The following is a 27,692-nucleotide window of genomic DNA, read 5'->3' as shown; positions in this document are numbered from 1 at the left end:
TTGCACGGCCCCACGTAATGCGTTGTGTGGGGCGTGTTAAATTGACGCGGCTGGGTTAGGCCCTACACCGGAAAAGGACCGGGCAACACGGGGAGTAGTTAAAAAAAGGTTTCGGTTGTGACTATAATTACCAGATGGAAGTTCAGAGGAGACAAAGAGATTAGGGCTCTCTGTGGGACGTGCGTCCATCCCGGTCCGCGAGTCGCGCTGTACTGGCGTCTGGCCCTGGCGCGAGGGGAGGGGTGAGCTCCCTGTCGCGCCAGAGTTTCTAAAGTTCCGTTATTCGTAAAAAATTATGTTAATAATAAAAAGCAAGTGGCTCTAAATTCATACAATAAAACTTATTGATTAACTTAATATCTATATATGTTTTAGAAATTACATTTAATAAATTTGTATAAAATAAGTTTGAATTATCAGAGTCACACTAGAGACTGTTTGTTGCTTGATAACTACTCCAGTGGCGAATGATAAATGCTAATTTGGGCGGTTTGAGTTACGTAACATATTACACTATTGAATTCAGGCTGAAGGCCGCAAGGGTTGCACTCACAGCTGTTTTAGTAGAAAACTACACGTGAGTGATCCGGGCACTCCTAAGTCGCACTTGTGTTGCACGGTGTTGTTAATTCAAAGTGTCGGGTTCATTAAAGTTTAGTGAATTTACTGTGTACATGACTCGGTTTTCTTGCCGATTACGTTAAGGACGTGGATAATACCTAAGTCCTGCGGCGCTCGTCTGACTCGGGTGGGCTATGGCTAAGGGCGCGTTCCGTTAGCGGGGTCGGATACTGGCGGTTGTAGGTCGGGCTTTTGGGGTGGCCTTCGATCGGACGACGTCAAAATGTAATGAAAAGGGATTTTAACACATGAACTTCAATTAACAGCTACACATAATACCATGCATATGCATATGCATATATACACATATATATATACATAAACATACACACACGCGCGCGCACACACACACACACATACATATATATCAAACTATAAAAATGGCAAAATATTAAGTTATCAATCGTGTGATTCCAAAATTATAATGTATTTTTAAAGTCAAAACTATTTCTTTGTGTGACTATTAAAGTCTATAAAATTTATTCCAGAATATTTTTTATACCACGGAGATTTATTTAGCACACCAATACGCTTGATATGTCCCCCAGTGTTTATGTAAAAGAATGTAAAATAGGTCATTGCCACCACAGGAGATGATTTCGGCACTGACGTGCCTCAAGAATTTTAACTTGCAAAAAGTCTTCTCGATCAGTAAGCAACAGCTTAATTGTTGCAACCAAACATTGCACGAGCTTTCACAGCCATAATAAATAATCACAACGGCATAAAACTAGGGAATAAACGTAAATTCAAAATTGCCGAAATATCCTTATCGCAAATGCGCAACCACGGTAAGATCAGGCGCTGCCGCTAAAAATGCGCTGCTTAATTTGGCTCCCGCTTTTTCGATGTCTTTCCTATATTGGGCTACTATAATATTTTACACAAATTTATGTTTTTCTTGTTTCTAGGGTTAGGAAATTATTTTTAGTATAACGTGTATTTGGCATACCTGTTAGGATTATAGGTTATTTTTTTTGAAGTGCTATTGCTCCCGAAGTTGTAATATGTTAGAATTTTAAGATGATGACTGGTAATTTGATTAATTTTGTGCAGTGAGATATTGAATTGTAGGTATAAAATGTGCTTAATTTTAATTGATCTTTTAATTAGGTTAGAGTGTAAATGAAAATACTTTTTTTTCTGCTCATACTTGTGTCTAGTTTCAAATATAACATAAAAACAGTCCATATCGTTTATTGTGCTGTGTCCTGTTTCTTAAATAACATGTAAACTTATTTTTTTGTGGCAATCATTTTGATGCAATGCATGTAAACGTATAGTTTCTTGAATTTTAAATTTCTTTATACAATTCTTTTCGTTCGTATAACTTTTCAACCCCCCTAACAAGGCTAAAACAAAATTTTTTTTTCTTAACAATTTAAGGGTGGATATATGTGTTTAATTTATCAAATGTTGGGGGAAGACAGGCATTTAAATGGGACCTGGACAGGCTGGAGTGCAGGGCAGATAAGATTTGAATGGGTTTGGATGTCTGGAAGGTGAGTATTACGAAGTATTTTTAAGGAAACAGTCGTAGTGTGAGAAAAGTACTGCTGGTAGGGGTTGATAGGAGGGGAGGTCGATAGCTATAGGTACATATCGGGGGAGGGGCAGGTTGTTTATAAGTATCTGGGGTGGGAAGAGCAATAGTAGATGATGGGGTGCAAGGCAGTAGGACTGCTTGGGAGGGGCAGGTGGTAGAGAAGTAAAACTTACACCAGAGTGGTCTGGCCAATGCTTGAAGATGCAGCTGCAATATGGGACGCATACCTGGTAACAGAGATGAACGAGTTTGAGAAGGTGCAGCCAGAGCAGTAACATGGTATGTGTGGATGTGTGATGCACATACCAACATTGGTTGAGGCCACTGTGTAGGGTAGGAGGCAAATAAAAAGGCTGTTGAGGTTGTTCAGGGTAGTCATGGGTGGGCTGGAGACAGGTTGCAAATGGAGGCTTATAGAGAGAAGAGAGACCATGAATGAAAGCTTCAAAGGGATTCAAGGAAAGATTCAAAGGGAAGTTGGACAGAAAACAGGCCCTTTTTATTGTTGTTCTAGCAGGAAGTAGATCGAGCTTGACGGATAAATGAGAGGCAAAGAGGTGTGGAAGTTAAGGAGGAGATTCAAAGAAGTTTTGATTTTTTTATTGTGGGCACTTTTCTCAAAAAAAAAAAAAACATAATTTTATAATTGCATTTTTGATTTCGTATCATTCCTTTCTGATGATTCTCTTTAATGGCATCTCAGGTTTTAAAGTAGTTTACCATTTTGAACATTTGGTTGGGTTTGGTTAGTTACATTAAAAATATTGTAAAATCATTTGAAGTAGGTTAGGTTAGGTTAGGTTTGGTTTGCTACATTTAAAATACTGTTAAAACATGTGAATTGTTAGGTACATTTTTAAAACTGTAAAATCGTTTGAACTGTCCTTTAGGTTAGGTTAGTGTCATTTCCAATACTATAAATTGGTGTTAACCATTTATTAGGTTAGGTAAGTGATATTTAAAGTACTGAATAGCATTTTTTTTTGACAAGCAGTACTCAGAAAGACATATCCATTCATAAAAAGTTTTCCATTTTTTTTTTTTTTTTTTTAATTTTTAATTTTTAATTTTTAGAGACACTCCTTACAGATGAAATGTTTCTTTTTCAGAGGTTGACTAAATTTCATAGTAGAGTTTCCCAAAGTGGACATCATGGCTTCTGGGGAGCTCCCACGTCTCACGAGGTCAATCCGAGCTTTCTCTGACTTAGATCGCCATAACTTGAGAAAATTGAATGAAATTAATTTGGAACAACTTAAGAAGCAGAAAGCAAAGGAATTCAAAAGGTAACTTTTTTTGGTACTTATAATTTATTTTTTATATGCCAGTTTTTGGAACTTTTGTAATCTGCTTGTTTGTAACTCCATTAGTATCTTTGTTGGTGAACTGTGTAGTTTATGGATGCCATTTTGGTAAAAAGGATAAGTAGCAGAACCTTGGAACTCCTGAATACCCCCGTAATTGAAGCTCAGTGCATCTTTTGCCAACGTCACAATCCTTTTTTTCCCCTCCTCTATGCTTACCCAATTCCTGTAGCTTCAAAGGTGCGCGAGTTAATTCAGGGTTGTGTGGTTTGTATACACTGTTTGTTTTTGGTTAATTGTCCAAACTACATCTTTGACTCTGCTTTATGAAGGAGATCCACCTATTAAACTCCTTTCTTTTGAGAGCTAAGTAATTTTCTTTTCACATAATGCAGTTTTTTAAAACACCATGGTTTGACCAGTTTTGACTCTACAAGGTTCAGGCTATGCCAGCCACTCTAAACAGGAAATCAATGCTTGACTGGTAGACAACTTTTATTAGTGGATTATCAAATTGTAAATTCAACATTTTGATTGCTAGATGTGGTGATTTAAGTAATATAATGTTCAGTTGCATGTATTTATGTTATATTACAAATCAAGATGACATATAATTTTAGTTTGAGGGAAGGGCGAAAAGAAATGATAATGGCCTACAATTATTTTGAAATTTTTGTATTCAGCCCCGTACTATTATTTAAAGGTTGTTTGCCATCAGAGTTGACTGTTAAACCATGGTTTAAACCAAGTGGTTTTTATAAAAAAAGATTTTTTTTTTAATTGGAACATCGTAATTTTTTTAATGATATGTCCAGTTCTACTGTAATAACATATTTTACTTATTAATGTTTCTTGTGAATTACAGGAATTAAAAAAAAACATATAGTAATCAAGATTTTATTATTTAAATTATCTGAATTATCTAAATACATACTTCTCTAAAATTAAATTAATTGAATTAATTGGTCAATTGTAGTCTAAAGTGTAAAAGAAAAGAGGAAATAAATAAATTTATTATTAAAAGAAATCCTATTTTGTGTGAAATCCCTGACTACTGCAAATCCCCTTTGTATGGGGAACACCCATTCTATGGAGAATCCTCCTCCTGTGGGGAAATACCCTTTCTGTGGTTAAGTCCCAGTCAGTTCTTTGATGTTATAACTTTTCTAATTCAACATGAGTGGTATTAAGAGGGTTGTATGGCTTTCATTTGAACATGCTGAGAACCTAAATAACTAACATACATAATAAAAAAATTGGCTCAAACAAAAAAAACAAACAGATTGTTTGGTTTTTTAAAAAAACTAGTTTTTTTTCCCCCCAATCCTGCTGCCCTGAAATAGTTTTTCATTCATCTGAGTATTTAGATTTATAATTTTTTTTCCGTAAATTATGTAATTTGGTGTCAAATGCCATTTATTGTCAGGTCAAATCTAAAATTATCGTGAATCAAAAAAATGTCCATCGCATGTCAACTATGCATTGCAGTTGGCCAATAATCTGTAGATCACATGAAGGTTTGCGATGAAACACAAAATACGAGTACCTAGTAGAAATAGTAAAAACCCTCAATTTTTATGAATGTGGAAATATTCTTGATCTGTTTCAGTTCGCTAACATGGAATGATGTAAGAAATCGTATTGAGAAAGAAGTTGGACCTAAATCACCAGTTATGAAGCAGTTGAATGAAATTCGAAATATGGCAAAGGAGTTGACTGGTAGGTGGATAGTATGTGATTGTAGTTAGTGTCTTTGATGGATCAGCATTTCAATGGATAAAAAAAGTACTCAACTAGAAGTTGAGTTAAATAACTCCGTTTATACTTGAAAATAGAGATTTTCTCTTCATAGCAGTTTTTCATTGAATGCAGTATTCAATTTATGAATGGTTGAAACAGTTATAATTTACTGGCTGATTGTAAAGTTCAAGCTATTAACATTGGCCAGTCACTACATTGTTAGGCTGGCAGTTATTTACCCTACTTGTGAGTCCAAGGTTGTATTTATTTACCCCTAATTAAATAAATATATATATGTGAGCAAGTCTTTGATACTTGCCAGAGGTGTGTAACATATAATCTTCCGAAATGAGCAATTGCATGTGTTCTCATGTTGGAAGTACACTATAATATGAAACTCTGATATAAATTTAACATAAAATTCTATATAATAATGCTGAGTGTGATAAATATATACGCAAATTGTGTTCTCAACTACATTTCTTGACGCGAAATACTCTTAGTTTCCACACCCGCCACTAGAATTCATTGCCGGAGCAGCTACGTTGACTACTTGAGGATTCCATTTTACAGACAAAATTTTAAAGTATATAATGAAACTGCTCTGATAAAAGCGAAAAAGACTTGAAAAAATAGTAAATCCTGGCTTCAGACCTGATTTTCTACAAGGAATTTTATTACAACACTGCCCATCTCATTAATATTTTCTGCTTTTAGCACTGTCCTTGTTTTGGATTGCTGTAGTGTCGCTAGATAATGTCATAGACTACAGACATTTTATACACATGTTTATCAATATAATTTATTATTAAAAATTTTGGCCCTGCTTGAACATAGCAATTAATTTAATGTAATGTTTTGTTACTAATAGAGACCGACTGCTGCAAATAGTTTCTGCTGTGAAGTAGTAATTGGTGTTAAGCATTGAATTTTTTTCTTTCAAAATGAATACGTACAGCTTTAATGATACTGTCAATGGACACTATTTTATGGTCTTAAAATAATCAAAAAATAGCACAACAATAAAATATTAAATTAACTTTCGTCAACAATGGTACGCAAAATAAGATTTAAAATTTTAAACAGTAGGGTGTTATCAATCTAGCAACAGTGGGTGCAATTTACTCTGTTCTGCAAACTAAGAGTGAGAGACAGTGTAGCGAGTGACCATGATGCTATTATAAATCACAACCTTATTACTATTTTCCTGATGTTGTACAAATAGAAGATGACATTTAGAATACATCTGGTGCAGATTTTAAAAATAAAATTAATTTACAATACTTTAGTAGCGAAACTTCCGTAGGAATCGCAGTATAATAAAAATGATGACTCGGAACAGAGATAATCCAACATGCAGTGAAGTCAAACTGTGAGTTAGATTTATCTGAGGATTTTGTCATGAAATATGTAGATACCATAAATGGAATATAGGCTTGTACTTGTTGGATCACGGAGTAAGCTCCGGATGGATGCGTTCCAGGAGGCGACCAAAGCAAAGAGGTAGTCGACGAGGCGGCAGTGTTCCTGTTGCAGTCCTTTCTCGGTGAGAGGGTTGTGTCGCGCAAACTGCACCTTCTGCTGAAGCAGATGTTTGGCACCGTTTCTTCCAACATGGCCAATAAAGTTGTCAGCGTGAGTTAGTAAATAAATATCTTTTAAGTGGTCGTCAAAAATGGTCTTTGTGTCAGTGTGCCAGTTTCCGCAAGTCTGATTTGCAGCAGTATTAATGGCAAGAAATTTCATTTTATCTTCGCTAAACATTTTTTATGGAACTTAATATGTACAGAAATTAAAAAAAATAAAGCATGGCCATTATAAACATAATGAACGTATATGCTGAGGCAAAGCCAGAAAGGATAAAGCTTGAGGAGAGATGATAGCAGGTTATATGAAAATCTTATTTCTATGGTAATACACCTTCAATTTGTTTGTTTTGAGATACAATATTTTTAATTTAAATGAGCTGAAAATTCTGAGATACCTGAAATTGTGCAGTCCATGATTTTTTTAAAGAAATTTACCTTTCTTGCTTATGGATGATTTTATCAGCATGAAAGTTTAGGTAGCTTGAGTGACATGAGCCTCCTTTGTCAGCAATTAATGTGCCACACATCTATGAGTGTGATGTGTTAATTTGGGGATTTAGTTAGTAAATAGAATAAGAGTAAGGGTTTTCCTCTTTTATTTATTAGTAAAAATTCCATGTTAAGTGTAGTGTTGTATAATACGACTAGTTTGATTATTAGTGAAAATAAGTATTTATAAGTGATTGTAATCTAGCGGACAACCATAATGTCTTGTGGATAGAGGCAAGATTATGTGGTGGGTAGAGATAAATCCGAAATAACAATGGAAATTAAGTCAATACACTGCCAAACGCCAAAATAGAAGTCAATAGACAGCATAACAATGAAATGCAATGCAGGAACAATCATCTCATTTACCTCATTTTGTCTATTAAAATTTAGAATTTATTTCATAATTGTTTAGTTTAAGTTTTTATTTTAAAACATTATATTATATGTAATTTGGGAAAAGAAAATATATATATCTATTTTTTTATGTATGATTATTTTTCAAAGTAAAGTAAATGAAAGCAGTCTATAGCTAATGAAACACAGTCATGGCCAAAGGCCTACAGAGAAACTTCATAAGGAAATGTATGAGTTTAATTATTTTGGGCTTTTAACATTGCTTATTGATTGTTTAATTAATATAGTATTTAAATAATTAGGCAGTAACATAAATAAAAAATTGAATATATGTTGGCACCAGAAATAAACATAAACACACAATCAAATTTTTCCCCATTGCTTACAAAGTTATTTGTAGGTTTAGTAATTACAATATACCATTTTTTTGTTTTGATATTTGAGTAATTTTATTTATTAAATACTTGAAAAATAATGATAACAACAAAATGCATCAAAATATAAAATCATAAAATCTTGGTCAGGGTCAGTGCCTGGAACTTGACGACTAGCAGTTTTATTGACAATAGATTGGTCGGTTTTAACTACGTTGCTTTTAAAAATGTGCAGAATGGAAAAGGAGACTATCATAAAGCAAAGTATCACAGGTACACAACACGAACATGTGGAAGTTGTAAGTGTGGATAAAGTGGTAAATAAACAGGCCCAAGCTAGTAAGGCTAGCAGCATTAGTAAAACTGGGTGTGCCGACTCCATGCTAAAGTGACATAAGTACTATGTATTTGCACAAGCTGAAAGTGTTGGTGCTGGTTCCCCCAGTGTGTTTCCCAGGTGACACAGCAGTTGGATGACCAGCTGATCGAACTTCTGAAAAATGGTGAGCAAACCGAGCCTAAGAGGAAAATGTTTGGAGCAGAGATGGAGTATAATCCTGATGACCTTCGTGTCCCCTACATCGACACGAGTTTTCTGATCGACCTGAGTTCTCGCGTGGGTGTGAAAACAGTCAGAGAATTCTCGATGGACTATGACAACATGGCTGCATCTCTGTCTGCGAGGGAGGGGGTGAAGAAGCCACAGAAAAAGAATGGGGTGAGTGATAAAAACCAATAATTTAACAGCCAAAATATTAGTAGAAATATCCCAGATCAGTGTATTTTTGTGGTCTCAAATTTTGAATTTCCCATAAATTTTGTTTTAAATTCTGTGGAAAAAAAAACAATATTTTCTTTGATTAAGTGGAACATCAGTCTCTTTTTATTTTGAATAAATTAATTTCTAATTTCAGAAACTATTTAATGTTCATACTGTTAAGTATGTATCAAGTTAGGATTATTTGTATTAATACTAGTATTTCTTCCCCAGTTTGGGAGAGCGTGGCTTGAAACAGAGCTCACCAAATTCTACAGCACCCACAATCCTGTTGGTTTGTCCGTTGAGGAGTTTCTGGACTCCATCATAACTTTGCTGAAGTCTGGCCGCTCCAACAATGAGCTGCAGAACGAGGTATGAAGATGTGATTTTAGTTCGCTTTTGTGTTGGTGCTAGCAATTAAAAATGTATATTTTGGTACACATAATTGTGAGTATTCATATCAACTCTATTTTTCTAAAAGTGACCTGCATTTTTCTGTTAAGTGTGTACTTTTTATAAGTTTTTTTTCTGTTTGAAATCTAACAGGGAACCCTAGATAGTCTCTTAGCTGTTTGTTAAAATGTTTACAAACCGTAATCAAACATTGTAGTAGAACAATTTCATAAAGTCATAAAAAAAACAGACATGTTATGAAGCACATTCTAGCGGCAGGGTCTGATCTTACAACGTAAGCACATTTGTGAAAAGGTGTTACAGCTAAGTAAATTTGTACTTTCTAAGTGTTCAAAGTCATTTTTGACTCAGGTATTCAAAAATACAATTTTCTGAGTTCTATTCCCCCTCCTTTTATTTTTCCTCCTTCAGATGAGCACCTAGGTATTCTAGGAAATTAACTATTTTATCCTGTCTCATGTAATTATGTACAAAATAAACAATTTACAAAGGTTCAGGTTTAAAGTTAAGTATATTTCACTGTTAACAGTTGTATGATCTTTGTCCGTTTGTCATCATGTTTAAAGTTAGGTCATTTTTTATGATCTTTGTCAATATATTTTTGTAGATTGTGAAAACTTGTTTTGATTTTGAATACACTGTTTTCATACAAATGTATGGACTATAAATGCATTACTCTTTGACAACAATATTTCAATCGACGAGAGAAAATCTGTATCTATATTGCCCATTGTAATACAAGGGAATTTGAATTTCGTGGGTTTCATTCAGGCCTGAGTTTCCTATATTGTTCTACTACAATATTTGCCGTAATGCACACACAAAGATTTAATTTTTCAGTTTTTAAGTATGTGTCAAAATTTCTAGTGTTAGTGCAATTAATATATTTTTTTTTTTTTCAGCTGTTTGACTTACTGGGATTCAACATGTTTGAACTCATCCAGATTCTTTTGGAGCATCGAAATGATATAGTTCTGAGTGCCACAGTGGCAGAGGAGAAGAAGATGGTAGCCGTGAAAGCAGGTCAGAAAAAAACATTGTTTAAACGACGGCTGCCATGAGTTCTTGGCTAAATTCCATGCGTAATAAATGTTTTTGCCGTGTATGTATGAACATGTAATTCTTTAGTTGTTGAGCCTTTTAAATATTCACATGAATATTTAAATCTTAGTTTGTAGCATTTTGAAAGTAATAAATAGTAGTAACAAACAGTTTTGTGAATTGTGGTCACAATGAAGTTAATGTCAAAAACTCAGTAGGAACAAAATCTTTTTATAAATCTTTGTTCTTTATATTTTTGGGTATGTACCTTAGATAATGTATTCATCGTACAAACATCTATTGGAAGGAGAATTTCATCCTTTTTGGTGCTATCACTATCTACACCCTTCAGGAAATTTATTTTTGATGGTAGTACTTATTTTTGTGAACTTTATTTATGCATCGAAGCAGCCATCGTGCGCTGTAAGCTGACGGCGGCAACGCCGTTGGTGGTGGTTGGTAGTGCAGTGGTGTGTCCCGACAGCTTCCGAGACGGTCCAGAGGCCGGCCTGCTTGCAGCAGGTCGTGGTGCAGTCGGAGCAGGAGAAACTGCTCCTGAAGCAGGTGCGCAAGGAAGAGAAGAAGATGAACAAGTTCCTGAACAGAGACGACGGGGACGACGAACTGGAGTTCAACCCGGCCGAGCTGAGAGCTAAAAGGTTTGCCACTTGACCAATGTTTAGCTGTGCTTACGTTCTTCGAACGGTTCTTGCAGTGAGAAAGATCGATTTAACTTTTTTTTTATACAAGCCATTGTTTGTTACCTTACACTTTATGACATAAGAAACCTCAAAATGGACAAAAAAGGATGATCACACTAACACACAGATAAAAAACTGTATTTTCTATGTTGTGTATTTTTTTAATTTTTTGTCATCTACTGATTTTGGCTTGTTTCATCTTTTTGTATGTTCATCTTTTTTTGTCTGTTTTGAGGTTTATGATATATAGTATAACCAACAATGATATATGTCCAAAAAAATCTTAAATTAGCTGTTTTACATTTTTAGGCTTCCCTGATTTCCTTAAAAAGTCCCTTATTTGAATTTTTAGCGTAAGGGCCCTTGTATTTTACAATAGATCCTATAAAATGCCTTTATAAACATGTTATTCCATGAGTTATGAGTTGCATGAATTTTGTTTCCTCTTGTTTTGGGCTCTGCCAGCAAGCAAAGTTCACACAGGCAATATGTGAGTGTTTCGCAGTGCTGTGTGCGTAGCGCCTAAACTACACTTTGTGGCCTGCATTTTTTTGTCAGTGGTGAAGCAAAGGATTTTTGTAAGTGTAATTTTTGAATATTAATGTACATCTAAAGCTATTAAATTCTTAAGGGGCTTTTTTCTTGATATTTTTAATTTTAAGAAATACAAACCATGCTTAAGGTCATGAAAACTACAAGAAAACTCGATCACTTCTCTTTAATCAACACTATTTTGTTGGATGTGTTTTTATTTAATTTACTCACCAAAGGCTGTAAGTAATGGTGTTCTCAGCTAAAATTTAGCAGTTCGTTGTAATTGGTTATGTTGTTGGAGAACCAAAGAAAGTTGAAAGTAACATTAATGATTACACATCAAACACACTGAATGTGTATATATAGGCCATAAGTAAGTGTGTCTAACTCTTTATCTTCCAGAATAGAAGCTCTTTCCAAACCTAGTGGTTCAACGCTAATGCAATCAAAAAAGAAAATGCCTAAAGCGAAAGAGAAGGAAGTGTATCCAAATGTGTATGACTCTCAAAGTCAGGCTCAGAACACGTCAGGTAAGGATTATTTTCAGTTGGATTTAGTTTTGCATGTAAATTTTTTTTTTGTTGCTTGATTTGGTTTTTCATTTGAGAGATTTTTGTCAGTATTTTTTATAATGAGTTTCCATTGACTTAAAGAAAAAGTTAATTTTTTTAGAAGTCTGGTTATAACAACGGTAGATTCAATGAAGTGTTGTACTGTTTCACCTTTTTGTTTTACTATGGTGATACCATCATTTTAAAATAGGTAGGTACTTACTGTAATATTTCTAGGTTTTATATGTACAATTTATGTAATAAAATTGTGATGATGTTGATTAATAATAAAAATGTTTCACTTTGATCCTCAGGTAATTTTTTTTTTAATTTATAGATCAGGGTAAAACTTACATATGAATTTGGAAGGAAAAAAATCTGTCGCTTGATAAGTTTGTCTCTGTATACATAATTCTAAAACTACTGTAGTTATTTTGATAAAACGTTTTCAATCACCACCTTGAAGCGTACCCTAACAATACAATATATGCAATACAGATACCCTAGGTCATCTAATAGTTAATATTGAAATAAAACAAGTTAAATTTTACTACCATTCTTTCTGTGGGCACTGCAGCTTTATGTTCACATCTGTTTTTGTTATTTGCAGCATTTCAATTAAAATTTTGAGTTTAAATTTGTTATTGATTTTAAAATTTATATATAAGTTATTTTTCATATACGAAGAAACAAAGATTAGGTAATGAAAATATAATTTTATATGGCTAAGTTCATTATATCAGTTTGTTACAAAATTGAAACCTTAAGGAGGTAGTAGCCTAAATTATTTAGCTTTTATAATTTAGTGTTTTTTTTTTTCTCAATATTTTAAATAAATTCATATTATAACTATTGTTCATGTGTTAAATATGTTTTATAAATTTAATAAGTATTAATTTACTGGTTTTTAGAAACTTAAAGGCCAATTTTTATATCAACATCGTTTAATACAGTTTTAAATTAATTGTGTGTAGCTTTTTACATGAGAACATAATTTTTTGTATATCATTCATAAATCTATAAAAATAATTTTGTCTCACTCTTAGAAACCATAGTTTTTCAAGGGTTTTTGTGAAATCCAAATTTTTATTTATTTATGTGTGATATACAAAATATTAAGTAATCCATGTCAAAGGCTACACACACATGATACATTTATAACTGTATACAACACAATTGCATGCTCTTAGTTCATCTAGTGGCGACAAAAATTGGCCTTGGAATTTCTAAAAACTATTATATAAATTTTCATTAAATTTATAAAACATTTCATAAACAAGCAACAATAGTTATATTATGAATTTTTTTAAAATAATGAGAAGAAAAAGAAAACAAAAAAAAATTATGGAAGCTAAATAAATTAGGATACCATGAATAATGGTTGCAACTGCTAGCTTCATACATAATAAAACTGCCATTTTAATAAATTTCTGTGTATGCATACTGTAATGGGAAGTCAAATTATTGCACTGTATTTACAATTATGAATTGTGTATGATCATAGGGTTTGTGTCTGGTAAGAAGATGATGCTTCCTGCAAACGTGGATCGAAAGGATTCCAGACTGTGTGAAGAGGTTCATATTCCTGTTTCTGAACCAGCTCCTTTGGAGGTTGGCAACAAACGTGTGCCTATATCTGCGTTGGACGAGGTGGGTTGTGGCCAGTGTCGCCAACCTGGCGTGAGCATTGCGCTATATTCACTACCTGTAAAACAAATGCAATAAAGCAAATGCAAGTTTGTGTGTTAGTTTGTAATACGTTCTTGAAAACTAGTCCAATTTTTGAAATTCTTTCTCTGTCATAAAACTACATTATTCCAAATGGGCATAGGATTTATTCGATTTAAAAAAAAATTATAGTTTGTAAAATTCATAACTAAAATCAGGGAGGGGGGGGAGATCAAGTTTTCAGTGTTCTTGGCATACGCAGCTATAAAATTTCAGATATAACAAAATAACCATGTTAAGCTGGCACTGCCAGGCAGCCGGTTCGTGGTGCAAGTGAACATAATTCTTGAATCTTAATCCAGTCTTTTTGTAGTTATCTTTGCCGTCAGATTAGACATAGAATGATATGCATCAAATTAGGTTTTATATTTTATATGTTGTTTATGGTGCAAAGGGAAAGTTAAATCAAATTTTGTGACCTTGGCAGACAACCGTGTCATTGTCAAAAATCAAGAAAACCTTGAGAAATTATCTACCTTTTTTTAGTTTTTGTTGATTTTGACTCAGGAGGACTAATTTATCGGAAACAACTGTTCCATTTACTTTTGAAGTAGATTAAATTTACAACAATTTGAGACCATAACTGTAATTATATTGTCGCAGTTCTAGTGGTGTTCTCTCCTAGGTCTCCCTTTGGCCCTGGTAGGGTTGCATAGGGTTCCCTAGTGAGACAAGACCTCACTCTACGTCCAAATAATAGCTGAGACTGCCTACTCGGGTGGATGAGTCTGGTTGCTCAAGCTAGTGAATGTTCCGCGGGGGTGTCGGAGGGAAGGGCCTGATTATTTCAGGGGGATATCCCCATCGAGGGATTCCCTTCAGATGGTCCTCGGTGGCTCGTGATGCCTCTTTCTGGGGCTGCAGCCTAGTTGTGGGACTATTTCCCTGGCCAGTTGGAGTGGGGTTACCACCAACTGGGGTGTGGTGCGGAGGTACTGGCTGGAAGGGGGCTACAATGCTCTGGCGGCGGGCCGCTGCTGCTTGGTCTCGAGCCTTCTCGTAGACCCAGGGTGCCTTGTCAAGGGAGTCGCCCTCCACAGGAATGTACCTGGGGTAGCACGGGGGTATCGAGCTATTTCCTGGAGTTTTCCGGGAGCTCTTCTGGGATCCTCTCCGGGAGTAGGGCATTGGCGATGGTCGTCTTACCAGGAGTAGCTGAGATGGCTGCTGCGTCGGCGATGACCTCCTCCGGGTGTTGAAAGTTGTTGTCCAGGTGATGGCGGCAGTGAGGTTTCCCCTGGGATGGTCCCTCTCCCCGAAAGCACAAGTCACTCGGTTTGGAGAAACACCAGTTTATTCGGTACTGGCACGGGCCGACAGCCTTCCCTCTACAAACTATCTCTTATTTATCTGCGGCCTATAGGTAGGCAGATGCTATCACTCTCGCCCTATATACACTCGATTCGGCTGGTTCCGAACTCGCGAGCGACGCGGAAGACAGACTCCCGACGGCCGGCGTGGTTGAATCTTGGCTGGTGTTCGTGGTTAGCGAGGTGAGCCGGAGCTCGTCAACTAGCTGGCTGGAGTGGCGCGGTGAGCAAGCTCGGCAGCCTTGGTGCCTCCAGGACACCAACTGCCCTCCTGCCGCCGATCCATCATATTGCCATCCGGGGCAGTTAGTGTATGCGAGACCAGAAACCGAAGTTTCTATAACTCGCTTAGTGCATTGTAAATCAGGTGCACCCCACACTTTTGTAAAATCACCTGGATCAACGGGCGGGGCATGTGTCTTGTTGGATAAGTTTGGCACACGGGCCTGTGTGTGCGCTGGTAGGTTGTGTAATGCTATATAAATTACGTGTACCTAATTTGGCGGGGGAGAGAAGCTCCCCACCAGCTAGATCGGCTAGCTGGCGTGATGTAGTGTCATGTTGGTGTGCATTAGAGGCTTGATAGTGTGCTGTATTTGCAAGTGAACTAATTAAACTCGGGTGTGGCGTGTACTGTAAAGCTGTGCGGCCGGGCAGGCGGTGGTGGGTGAGGAGGGGGAGGCTGCGCCGCACCCGCTTGGCCTGGAGAGAGAGGGGTAGGTGAGGGGTGGTGGCCAGTAGGCAGCGGAGGGTGAGGAGGGGGAAGCTGCGCGCGCACTCGACTGGCCTGGCGAGAGAGGGGTAGGCGAGGGGTGGCGGCCGGTAGGAGTGTGCGCGCGCATTCGGGTGGTCGGCATGGCAACCAAGGACGCGGACGTGGTTGTCCTGACAACGGCGATGCGGCGGTGACAGCTGTCACGGCCGGCGGCGGCGGCGCGCACACGTGTTTAGGAAGAGAGGGGCTGACGGCTTCGTGATCATAGATGTGCGCGGCACGTCACACGTCAATATGACCGATAGTTTCGGAGATACAGCTTTTCAAAGATTGGCATATTATTTAAGTTACATAATGTTGAGAAAAATTTCATTTTCAGTAGATTTGTATTTCTGAAGGCCTAGATTATTGTTCGAAAACCCCCTCCCACCCATTCATTGTACTCATGTCTAATTTGATTGGACTATCAGTATTGGTTAAATAATTTTGAATTTGAAGGCTCTATACGAAAAAATTAATTGGAACTTATATTCAATTTTGTTATTAGGTTTTTATAGCAATTCTTGAAAGAAAATTCGCTGTGATAGAATTCATTAATTACCTTTGTGAAAAAGAGTACAGGTTGTAAGGAGAAAAATTTTGGTGTTTTAGAGTTGAAAATACATTGTGTTGAATACAGTTTTGATACAGACCTAACATAGAGAAGTTACTTTAATTTTTTTTTAAGGGGATTTAATGTTTTGGGGGCCTTAAATTTGATTCCTTTTACAGGTTGGCCAGATGGTGTTCGAAGGAGTGAAGTCCCTGAACAGGATACAGTCGGTTGTTTTCGAAACGGCGTACCGCACGAACGAGAACCTGCTGATCTGCGCCCCGACGGGAGCCGGCAAGACCAACGTGGCCCTGCTGACGGTGGTGCACCAGATCCGACAGCACATGGAGCACAGCGTCATCAAGAAGGACCAGTTCAAGGTGGGTAGCTGCGTGTGGCACCGCAGCTCTAGTAGTCAGCAGTACGACAGTGTGCCTGATGAAACCCCATGGTTTAGGTTCTTGGTGATGAAAGTACCTTATATTGGAAAGTTAGCATCTTTTCTTTTTGCTGTTTCCACTTTAAATGGAATGTTTTGGTGATTTCTGACAGGGGCTATTTTTGTTAATTTTCTCTTGTCTACCCTTTTAGTTTGTGATTAACTATAAATTAAACCTCTAACGTATTTGTAGATTTTTTTTTTTTTTAAAGTGAAATTTACATTAGTATTTTTTTTGTGGTTCTAATCTGAACAATCATTAACATTTTTTTTGCACAAAACTGTAATAGTGTTATTTGTAAGTATTTGAATATGTGAATATTTAGTTTTAGTTATCAAATATTTGGACTGTAATTATATAGTTTTAAATAAGTCGCATGAAAAAACTATACTTACAGTAATAGACACAAATGTATTATTTCATAGATGCAAATTTTTCAGCCCCTAATTATACTGAAATTTTGGTAAATTACAGAAATCCAAAATATTTACTTGATTTAAAAAATGCTTTAAAGTGAGAAATTTTTTTATTGAGGTACTTCTAGACAGTAGAACCTTGTTATAATGTTCTTGCTTAAAATGTTTTCCTGCTTATAATTTCATATTTTAAAGTCCCAACATTTTCCCCATAAGGGCAATGCATTTATTTCCTGCTGATAATTTTTGCTTTATGAATTTCAATAGAAAAAAACCTAGCTATCCCAACACCAATTAGCAATTCAACTGTGTTCCCAAATTCTGCTTCTATGACCACTTATTTTTTAGCTATGGGTTTCGTATAATTATCATCATTGCACTTACTGTATTAGCAAAATCACCCACGCCCTTGAATAAGCCTCGCAATCTTATTATTTAGACCATGAACAAAAATATTTGTAGTTGCAACAAAATTTTCAAAACAGATCATGTAACCATATCACCTACTATTTGTTTCTATTATATGTTCATTCTGGATTTAATTGTAGATAATTTTTTTTACTGTAAGAGATGTCTTCAGGTTTTGTTATTTAAGTTCACCTTATTGTTGCAATAAAAGTATTATTAGGTATTAATTGTATCAATATTTGCAGTATCATACTTTATATAAACTCGCAACTTTTAGGTTGGTTAGAAATACAGTCTAAGATCACAAAATGTTAATATGTCAGTTTTTGTTGAGGGAAAGGTGTGTATTTAGTTGAATCCCATATATATTTATGCCCATTTATTTATTTATGTAATTATTTGTAAATGTTTACCTTGGCATGTGCTCACCGGACTGGAAAACGAGCATGGAAGTAATGGGAGCGCTGTGGCAGATCGTGTACGTGGCGCCAATGAAAGCTCTGGCGGCGGAGATGACGCAGAACTTCAGCAAGAGGCTGGCCTGCCTGGGCGTGCTGGTGCGGGAGCTGACCGGCGACATGCAGCTCACCAAGACCGAGATCCTGCAGACCCAGATGCTCGTCACGACCCCGGAGAAGTGGGACGTGGTCACCAGGAAAGGGACGGGTGCGCTTCTGACTTACTTTGTCTTTACCTGCTTTTTTTTGTTTAGACCAGATTTTTTTAGATTTAATACAGCTTTTTTTTTTTATTACGTTCGTTATTTTGGTTCTTAGCATGTTCAAGCGAAAGCCATACAACATCCCGCTTTCTGCCACTCTTGTTGAAACAGAAAAGTTCTAACATTAAAGAACTCAAGTCCAGCAAATCTGCACATTTGACGGGACTTAAGAACACAGAAAGGGTATTTCCCCCACAGGAAGAGGATTCTCCATAGAATGTGTGTTTCACACAGAATGTAAATTTACAGTACAGTCAGAGATCTCCCACAGAATATGAATTAACTATTTGATACCTTTAATTTTAGAGGAGTATTTAGCTGGTTATAATTTACAACTTATTCAGAGCTAATTTAAAGGATAAGATCTTGTTTAGTGTATAATTTTTTTTGTTTCTGTAAATCACAAGAAACATTAATGAGCAAGCATCTGATTGATTTCAATTCTATGCATCATATCAATCAAGTTGTATTTGGTACACTCAGACATATGATGCCCTTGTAAGGCAACTTGAGGTTCCGTCCTTTTGCTACAGCATACAACCTTGTTGGAATATGTCATGGTTATCAACAATATTGGGTTTTTAAGAATGTGATTGTTGGATTTGTTGTATAAAGAACATTGTTGACATGAAAATAAACGATTTACTTCCTGAGTATGTTATGAAATAATAGGTGAGCAGTGCCAAAGTACAAAGACCTTAAAATGCATGATTTTACGCGGAAGTGTTCTTAGCATACTTGAGCATTGGTCAATGGTTCATTTAATTTATTGGGGCCTCAAGAATGGGCAGTTTTCATCTACATCAGCTTTCTGTTTTATTTCATATGCCTGCAAGGTTTTTTGCATGAGATAAATTATTGCAGTTAAATGCAGTTAGATTCATGGTGCTGGTGTTACAAATATGTCCGGGTTTTAATTAATTAAATCTCATTAAAGGGACAAGATTGTATGATGAATTGCGAGAAAACTGAAGTACACTAAAAATCATGTCAATACACACAATACTAACACGGAAATGCAAGATAATAAACCAGCTAGCACAGCTCTGCAACTAAAATCATGAAATCATCCAACAATTTTACAAAACTTAAATCAAATCACAAACATGTAAATATTTATTTAGTAAATTCAATTATTGTATTTTATTTAGCTTGAAGTTTGTATAAAAAAAGTTTTACAGAAAATTAATTTTATTTCGTTTGAGCTCACATCTGTTATTAGAAACACGTTTTACATAATGATACTGGCCAATGTTTTAAATTGACTAAACTTAGCCAATTAATTTTAATTTTTCTGAGTATTTCTGACCCAGACATCCTTACTACAAATTATTTTATTGTAAAAGTGCATCATGTAAATGCAGTCAAAATGTGACTATTTTGTTGAAATAGATATTGAGAAACTTTTTATTTTTGTATATGTTGATTAAAATAATACTATTTTGGATAAGGACAATGTATAAAAAAAAATTGCATTAAAATCTCTGGTTATAAAAACATAATTGACCTAAAAATAGACCCCTAAAATCTGGTCCCTACTGAGTTTTCTTTGTGTGATTCAAAACTTACAATATAAAAGTATTAACTCATATCGCTTTATTTATTTATTTATTTTTTTTGAGTTTTTCAATCACAAAAATAAAAAATTTCACGTACTTTTGCTTTAGAAAGTTTTAAGGATACATATACACTAGAGTCCCGTTATAGCGAGGTGTCACGGTTCCAGGTTTGATCCTCGCTATAACCGAATTGGACAAATTTTGGCCCCCAAAAATTAAATTAACTGAAAATAGCATAAAAATTGTGTTTAAACCTGTATAATTGAAAAATAACAGGTTATATTAACGAAATCTTAATTTCTGTGAGGAGATGTGTGAATTCTCTTTAAAACGATACCCCATAAGTACGGATGCGATCACCGATTGCGTCAAAATAACCAAAATACCCTACCACGCCACGTAAGTATAGCATCTCAGCCCGCGGCCGACGCAGCATTGTCCTGCTATCTATTGTCGACGCGGGCAGTCTGCTGGCGGCCATGTTGGTTAGGAATGTTGCTAACAGGTGGTGCTAGTGTAGCGCGACGATTTAATTCCTTACAAAAAAGCATGAGTGCGGCTGCGGCAACGCACGTACGCCTCAAACGAAATAGTCGCTGGAAAACTATACTTTTTTTCATTTAAAGAAACCTGTCAACTTTTTTAGAAAATAAATTTGGGATTAAACTCAAACCATCACCACCCCTTTCCCTGACAGATACCCCAACAACTGACAGAAACAAAAGTTACTCTCCTAGCGATTCGTAAATAAATACGGTAGTGCCTACTAGAGGTGTAAAAGTAACGAAAAAATGTGTACCCGTATGTATTCGTTACTATAACAATTAGTACTCGTTACTATCGTTACGTTTCTCGTTACTTCTGATACCGCATAACATGCTATGTTATGTTGCAGCAACGAATCCAGTCGTATTGAGTACGCGTACACTATGCCGTCGCGTAAATAATAATAAATAGATTATAAACAATTAACAATATTTGATAATTAATAGTTTTTGTTAACCAAGAAACAATTAAATCTCATTAGAGCGGCTTTTTAATATTATCTCTTTTAAGATAACAATAAAATAACGTGAAAATACGCGATTATAAAAACAAAAACATATTTCTAATATGTAAAAAATACTTTCTTACGTTGTTTCTGTTCCAATCTCAAATTTTGTCTACACACGGCAGACGGCACAGATAACTAACGGAAGTTTGATAAAAGAAAGAAAGGATGGGATTCTATTTTTAAAGCCACGCACTTAGGTGGCGACTGCAAGGCTGAAGAATGTGACAGGCGTCAACGGCAAGATGTCTAGTGGCGAGCGAGAGGGGTGGAGATAAAGCAGACAAATAACAAAAGCGCGCTTCAAGCGATCATGCCGTAAATTCCTCAAAAATACCTCGTTATAGCCGTGTTCTCGCTATTACCGTGCTCGCTATAACGAGATTCTACTGTACTTTTATTTAGGAACCATGAAATTAAATGGTTCAATAATAGGTATTTTTTTTCAAAAACATTTATTTGTGGTAGTATTAAGAGTTTTTAATGGTTGCAGGTGATGTTGCACTAACGAATCTTGTGAAACTTCTGATCATTGATGAAGTTCACTTGTTGCATGGTGACAGAGGACCGGTGGTGGAAGCGCTAGTGGCACGTACATTACGTCTGGTAAGTAACTGCATCACTTACATGGAAATTGTATTTTCACTTAAAAGTGGTAATATAACTTACAGCTGTGTTTGATAGTTGTAATTTTCCTAAAGGTTTTGTTTATTTTACTTAAAAAAAAAATTTAAAAAAAAATTCCCATCTTTAATTTTACTAGTTTACGTACTTTAAACTAATCTTCACCTTAAGTTTTTTAGTTTGCAGTATGTGTGATGGACGTAATTGAGTTAGAAGTAGTGGAAACAATAGCTTAATGTAACATGGTATTGTAATTATAAATGTTTTAATTTCAAAGCTCTTGGGAAATTCGCCATGAGATGAGATTGCTAATCATAGTGTGCTTTGATTGTGATTTCGATCTTTGTGAGGTTGTCAATTTATCACACAGTCAATGTTTTAATACTTGGATATTTATATAATTTTTTGAAGTGAAACTTCTTTAATTTTGGTAAGATAAATCGAAGTGATGACTCGTAGATTTTTAGTGAAAAGTTCTACACTTAGGATTGGGGTGCTAGATGGCGATGTATGGGAGAAGACAACAACTGTATGATTTTGCATATTTTTAGACGTAATGTTTGTTACGATTGTGAACATCCAGTGTATATTTAATTGTATTTTTTTTTGTCATTAAGATGATTATTGAAGTGTGAAGTTTTCATTCCAAATGTGTGTGGCGGGCAACCTTCTTTTTCTAACAGTGGAAGTACAAGTAGTTAGCTGTAATAATTGAAAGAATTGGCTGTTACATTTCAGGTTGGCCTGGCCAGGCAACTAAAATTAGTAACAAATTCCTGATACTTGGAAATTTGATCCTGTTGATATGTAATGAAATGACTTTGAAAATTTTTTAAAGTTAGTCTTTTCACCAAAGTTAGGAATAACAATTCATTAAATAAAAAAGTTTTTCCTCGAATTTTTTAAAATAAAATAGTTTTTAAGCGGTGTTTAGTTTTTTTACCCCTGCCAAAACATAGTAGCTCACAATTTATTAAATCCTTCAGTTAAAGTTTTTTTTTTAACTGAAGTACGTGACCTGGGACTCCATGTTCCGGTGGTTATCTCGTTCCCCCTAGACAGACACAGGTGCCAGGGGTAAAATTTCTCACTAGTACTAGCCAAAAATGATGAGAAAAAAAGGTTAGAATTCTACCTGGCTCTGACTAGCAGGTGTTAAATTATCCGTCACAACGTCTTGTGAAGATTTCAGTGAGTGCTGATGACGCAACCACATGCGGTGACAATCGATTGACAACTGGTTGGACGATGCAGCTACCTACCATTTACAAAGGTGGAAACAAAGCGAGGCAGCCCCATGGGCCAACCGACCAATTACAGCACACATGATAATATATGGAAAAAATATGCGCTTCTTCCAGTTTCAAGATCAGCTTTCAAAGTTTAACAGATACGAAAAATGTTCCATGAAATTATGAAGCGTCACATCACCCCACAGCATAGTTTGTCCTGATTAGCTGCCGGAATAGCGCCCATCAAACATTCTACTATATTGCTGCACAATCACATGCCTACGTGAAGGTTTAAAAGAAAAAAAGTCTTCTGGTATTGCAGTATCTCTGTATTTTGAAATACTACCTTCTGGAATTTGGAAGGATAGTAAACCAGAAAATGTCCAAAGGTAATTGACGCACATGTTAATTTAACAGACCAAACAAAGCCTGAAACATTTGACAAAAAAATTTTGAACCTAGCCTCTTAAAAAAATAATTAAATATTAAAACCATTGTAAATCTCACATTAAGAACTGGATTAAAGTCTATTGCTTCTGTGTTTTTCCTTCTTATATGTTATGCTCTCCACCCTAATCGATTAGAGGGGTGTCTGCTGGTGTGTGGCTTTACAGGTGGAGTCCTCGCAGAGCATGATCAGGATAGTCGGCCTGTCCGCCACTCTGCCCAACTACATAGACGTGGCTCGCTTCCTGCGGGTCAACCCGTACATCGGGCTGTTCTTCTTCGACTCGAGGTTCCGGCCGGTGCCCCTCAGCACCACCTTCGTCGGCGTCAAGGCGCTGAAGCCGCTGCAGCAGATGAGCGACATGGACATTGTTTGCTACGAGAAGGTGGTCGAGCAGGTGCAGAAGGGTCATCAGGTGCGTTTTTGCGTTCTGTCTGCGGTTTTCTTCTGGTGGCTCGGGCCGATACGTTGTCCGTCACCCTCTGGGAGGGAAAGGGAATACTTAGGTGTGCACGCTAAGAGTTGCTAAACTTAGATAGAGATGGTGTTGGCATATTGAGAAATAAAAAAATTAAATATATTTGGTTTATTACAGTTGTTACAATTAAATTATGCTTTTGACCATTTTTAAAAAAGTGAACATTAGAAAATTGACTGTATACTATACGTTACAGAAAAATTTTATTGGCTTATTTCAGTTTCCTCAAATTAACCATTAAAACAATAAGAAGTACTAATTTTATATACAAGCATTCTTATTTACCTTGAAATTATTACTAAAATCAAGATTTTTTTTAGTACAAAGCTCGTAAAATATACATGATCACATTCCGATGCTATCCAGTTGTTTGCTGAAGTTTTCAACCTTTTTTCGTGTTAGCATATTTGCAGCCGTCTGAATTATTTTTTTTACATCCCATGCCTTTTACTTTTTACATCTCATAAAAACAATTCCTTAACAGTACCAATACATTCAAACGGAATCCCACTGATGTGAAATGTATTCTTTCCTCATTCAGACCTGAGCTCGAAGACACTTGCAGTGCCAAGCACGAGGCATGACATTGTTGTATATTCCTAATAATGCCAATATTGCATTCTCCAGCTATAGCATTAATATTTAAAAACAGAATGCTGATTCAAATATGATTGAAGACTTGGGATTTTGAATTCCGAAGTTATAATTCACATGCATGTAGCGTCTTTTTTTTAGCAAGTGCTTCGAGACTTGCACACTGCTTTACAGATTGCTTCATTCAGGCCGTGATCATTTTGTTTGCAGGTGATGGTCTTCGTGCATGCGCGGAACGCGACCGTGCGTACCGCCACAGTCCTCAAGGAGATGGCCATGCAGAAGAACCAACTGTCCGTGTTCGAACCAGACACATCCTCTGCTGCTGGACTGGCGAGGAAGGCGTTGGGTAATTCTCGGAACAAGCAGTTGGCAGAACTGTTCCCGTATGGGTTTTCCGTGCATCATGCAGGGATGTTGAGAAGTGACAGGTGAGGTGTGAGGAACTTGTGTGTGTCACGTACTAATAATTAATAAACCATTGGGCACTGTAATAAGTGGCAGATATAAAGGGGAAGGGAGGGGGTGGGGGCTCATTTCCCCCCCTCCCCCAGAAGGGTAACATATGCACTGGATAATACAACTTCTTACACTAGATCCAGACTACCGGTGCCCATCCAGAAGTCAGTCCTGAGTCCGCCCCTGATTGTTATTGTGATGTGGCTTGCATGATAATTTTGGGGCTGTGGGCTTGTAATTGTTGACTTGGGCCATGGTATTATCAGACCACAGAACATATCCATTACTACTGCATGTTTGTGATTTGGGTAACACGCATACATTGCATTAGTATGACCTTGTAATGATAAATTGTAACCACTTATAGCAAAATGTAAGAAAAAAAGTATAGTGCTTCTGCAATGATTTTACTTGACATATCTAAACTATTTTTTTTCCATCGTAAATTGACTTCGAATACATTTCTCTATATAATGCTTAATGGAAGTGCATAGTGAATATGTAAGTATCTAAATATTTTTTTTTAAAACCGTATCATCTGCTCTGGTGTTATAATGTAATGAAAACAATGCTACTGCATAAATTATTTACACCTGTATGCACAATTCTCTCTACTGGTCAAGTTTAAAAAATCAAATAATTAATTCTATCATATTTGAGACTATTTACTTATTTAGGTTATTTACTATTCAGCAAATATGCATCTATGTAATATGAAAAAAATATATTAAAATGAGCAAAGTTTGTTGTTATCATATAATTTTTTTTTAATATGCCACTTAATCTGTACATTCTCAGAAGAAAATCTACTTCTCAATATACAGCAATAAAATGAAAATAATTTGAGACTATAATCAATTGTAATTGTTCCTATATATAAGATATACAAATGAGAATCATCTAAATATGTCCCTCTGTTCAACAGAATTAATTACCTATATCATTATTTATTTACTTATTTTTAGTTAATTATTCATTGAATTATGTATTTTATATTAATTGGTTATACATTTTTGTGACTTGTTTCAAAATTTATTGTAAATTAGTTTTTGCTTGCAGAAACTTGGTAGAGAAGTATTTTGGAAGTGGCCTCATCAAGGTACTGGTGTGTACTTCAACTCTAGCATGGGGTGTTAATCTTCCTGCCCATGCTGTGATTATAAGAGTAAGTAAACACTTATAGTAAACTTTTATTTTATGTGAGTGTGCCCTGTAGTCATATAAAATTAAAAAAACATATACAGTAGAACCCCGATTATCCGCGACTCGATCATCTGATTCGCGGATTAACCGCGATTTATGTCCATCAAGTCCAATTTTTTAGTTACATATAACTAGGGCCCCCTGAAAGTGGTAAATAAAATTTTCAGATTTCGTCATTAAAAATTACCAAAAGCGGTGTTAAAATTCACTTTTAAACACAAAAGCGGTGCTAAAATTCACTTAAAAACACAAAAGCGGTGCTAAAAACTAAAAAAAAAAAAAAAAGTGTGTGTTTTCGTAAATATATCTAAAATTATTTAAGTTAAATAATTTTACTTGAACCTACTCATTACTGAATACCCTAAACAAATAGGTTACATACATTTATATGACAATACTTTTGATTTAGACACTGATTATTAGTTCGTTCCCATAAACTAATCTGGAAAACTATTAATCCCTTTAACAAAATCGAGGACGCACCACAACGCCTAAATGCCAAATTGATCACAACGACGACAGCTAGAAAACTGCTGTGTACCACAACGCCAAAAGATGTCATTACAGGGCTGCCACAAAGGTTGGGTTAGGTTAGACTAGGTTAGGCAGGATAGGATAGGCTAGGTTAGGCTAGGCTAGGTTAGGTTAGGCTAGGTTAGGCTAGGCTAGGTTAGGTAAGGTAAGGTAATGTAGGTAAGGTAAGTAAGGTAAGGTTAGGTTTGATTGTGGTATTTAGGCGTTAAGGTACATTTAAGAAACACACACAAATTCATTCAGTTGTTATTTCGGCTTTGTGGTCAATTTTGACATTTGGCGTTATGTTATTTCCGCGTTGTTGTAAGGACCCAACAAAATCTTAAAAAACTGTTGGCCAACTAATCACCATCGTCACACCATTCGAAAATTAATGTTTGTTTACTTTTTTCCGCTTTTTGGCGCGATTTAATCTGCTTGATACTACGACGCTGTTCCAACTATATGCCAGCGCCCCTGGCTGACGTGATATGGCCACTCACGTAAGGCTGTTACAAACACCGTTCGCCCAATCATCTGCTTGCTTTTGTATTTATCCGGTGTCGCTGTTCCAAGCTGACGTCAGTGCCCCGAGCGGTGTGCGTACGCTTTAAAACTTCGCCTGTTTGTCTTATCTATCCAAACATTATGCCGGAAAGAAAAATAAACGCCGTAGTTTTGCGTATTTTTACAGTATATTTTTGGGTTTAACATTATAACGTGAGCGTGTGTAAGCTTTTGTTTGCTTTAGTGCATTTATGATTGTTTGGCGGCCATGTTGCGGTGTTTGTTTACCATTGACGAGACAAGTATTTTACCCAGTTTTTAAATTTCGCGTAAAAACACTGCGATTTCGCGTTTTAATACAAAATTTCGTGTAAAAACGCTGTGTTATGGCGATTTCGCGTAAAAACTGTATTTAACGGTGATTTCGCGTTTATCATCGTTTAATCGCGATCGCGAAAAGAACAGGCCCCTACATATAACCAATGATTCAAAATGTATGTAAATGTTAAAATACTTTGCAAAATGTATGTTGGTCAAAGTACTTTGACTCAGTTATGTTTATATACACAGAAAGTTAAAAAAAAAAAATACTAGTACATACATACGTATGTACATAATATTTTTGTGTTCCATGTTACGTGAATAGATTATACACTGGTGCGCGATTCCACGT

The 27,692-nt window shown here is 36.0% G+C and overlaps 1 protein-coding gene across 1 annotated transcript in view; it reads left to right on the top strand.

The window, feature by feature from the left end:
• The first annotated feature begins 1,550 nt into the window (after window positions 1–1,550).
• LOC134532765 (activating signal cointegrator 1 complex subunit 3) overlaps window positions 1,551–27,692 on the top strand; it is an 86,915-nt gene continuing 60,773 nt past the window's right edge. The window contains exons 1-16 of the mRNA XM_063369595.1: window positions 1,551–1,691; window positions 3,277–3,453; window positions 5,081–5,190; window positions 6,695–6,846; window positions 8,466–8,738; window positions 9,012–9,152; window positions 10,097–10,217; window positions 10,720–10,894; window positions 11,873–12,000; window positions 13,526–13,671; window positions 16,546–16,746; window positions 18,104–18,296; window positions 21,455–21,567; window positions 23,432–23,680; window positions 24,548–24,768; window positions 25,856–25,961. Of these exons, the coding sequence (XP_063225665.1) occupies window positions 3,320–3,453; window positions 5,081–5,190; window positions 6,695–6,846; window positions 8,466–8,738; window positions 9,012–9,152; window positions 10,097–10,217; window positions 10,720–10,894; window positions 11,873–12,000; window positions 13,526–13,671; window positions 16,546–16,746; window positions 18,104–18,296; window positions 21,455–21,567; window positions 23,432–23,680; window positions 24,548–24,768; window positions 25,856–25,961 (2,463 nt within the window). The 5' untranslated portion in view covers window positions 1,551–1,691; window positions 3,277–3,319. The remainder of the gene's footprint in view (window positions 1,692–3,276; window positions 3,454–5,080; window positions 5,191–6,694; window positions 6,847–8,465; window positions 8,739–9,011; window positions 9,153–10,096; window positions 10,218–10,719; window positions 10,895–11,872; window positions 12,001–13,525; window positions 13,672–16,545; window positions 16,747–18,103; window positions 18,297–21,454; window positions 21,568–23,431; window positions 23,681–24,547; window positions 24,769–25,855; window positions 25,962–27,692) is intronic.

The sequence above is a fragment of the Bacillus rossius genome, chromosome 6 (genome assembly GCF_032445375.1).
Source record: "Bacillus rossius redtenbacheri isolate Brsri chromosome 6, Brsri_v3, whole genome shotgun sequence".
NCBI lineage: Eukaryota > Metazoa > Arthropoda > Insecta > Phasmatodea > Bacillidae > Bacillus > Bacillus rossius.
This window is presented reverse-complemented; position numbering and strand designations above follow the sequence as displayed.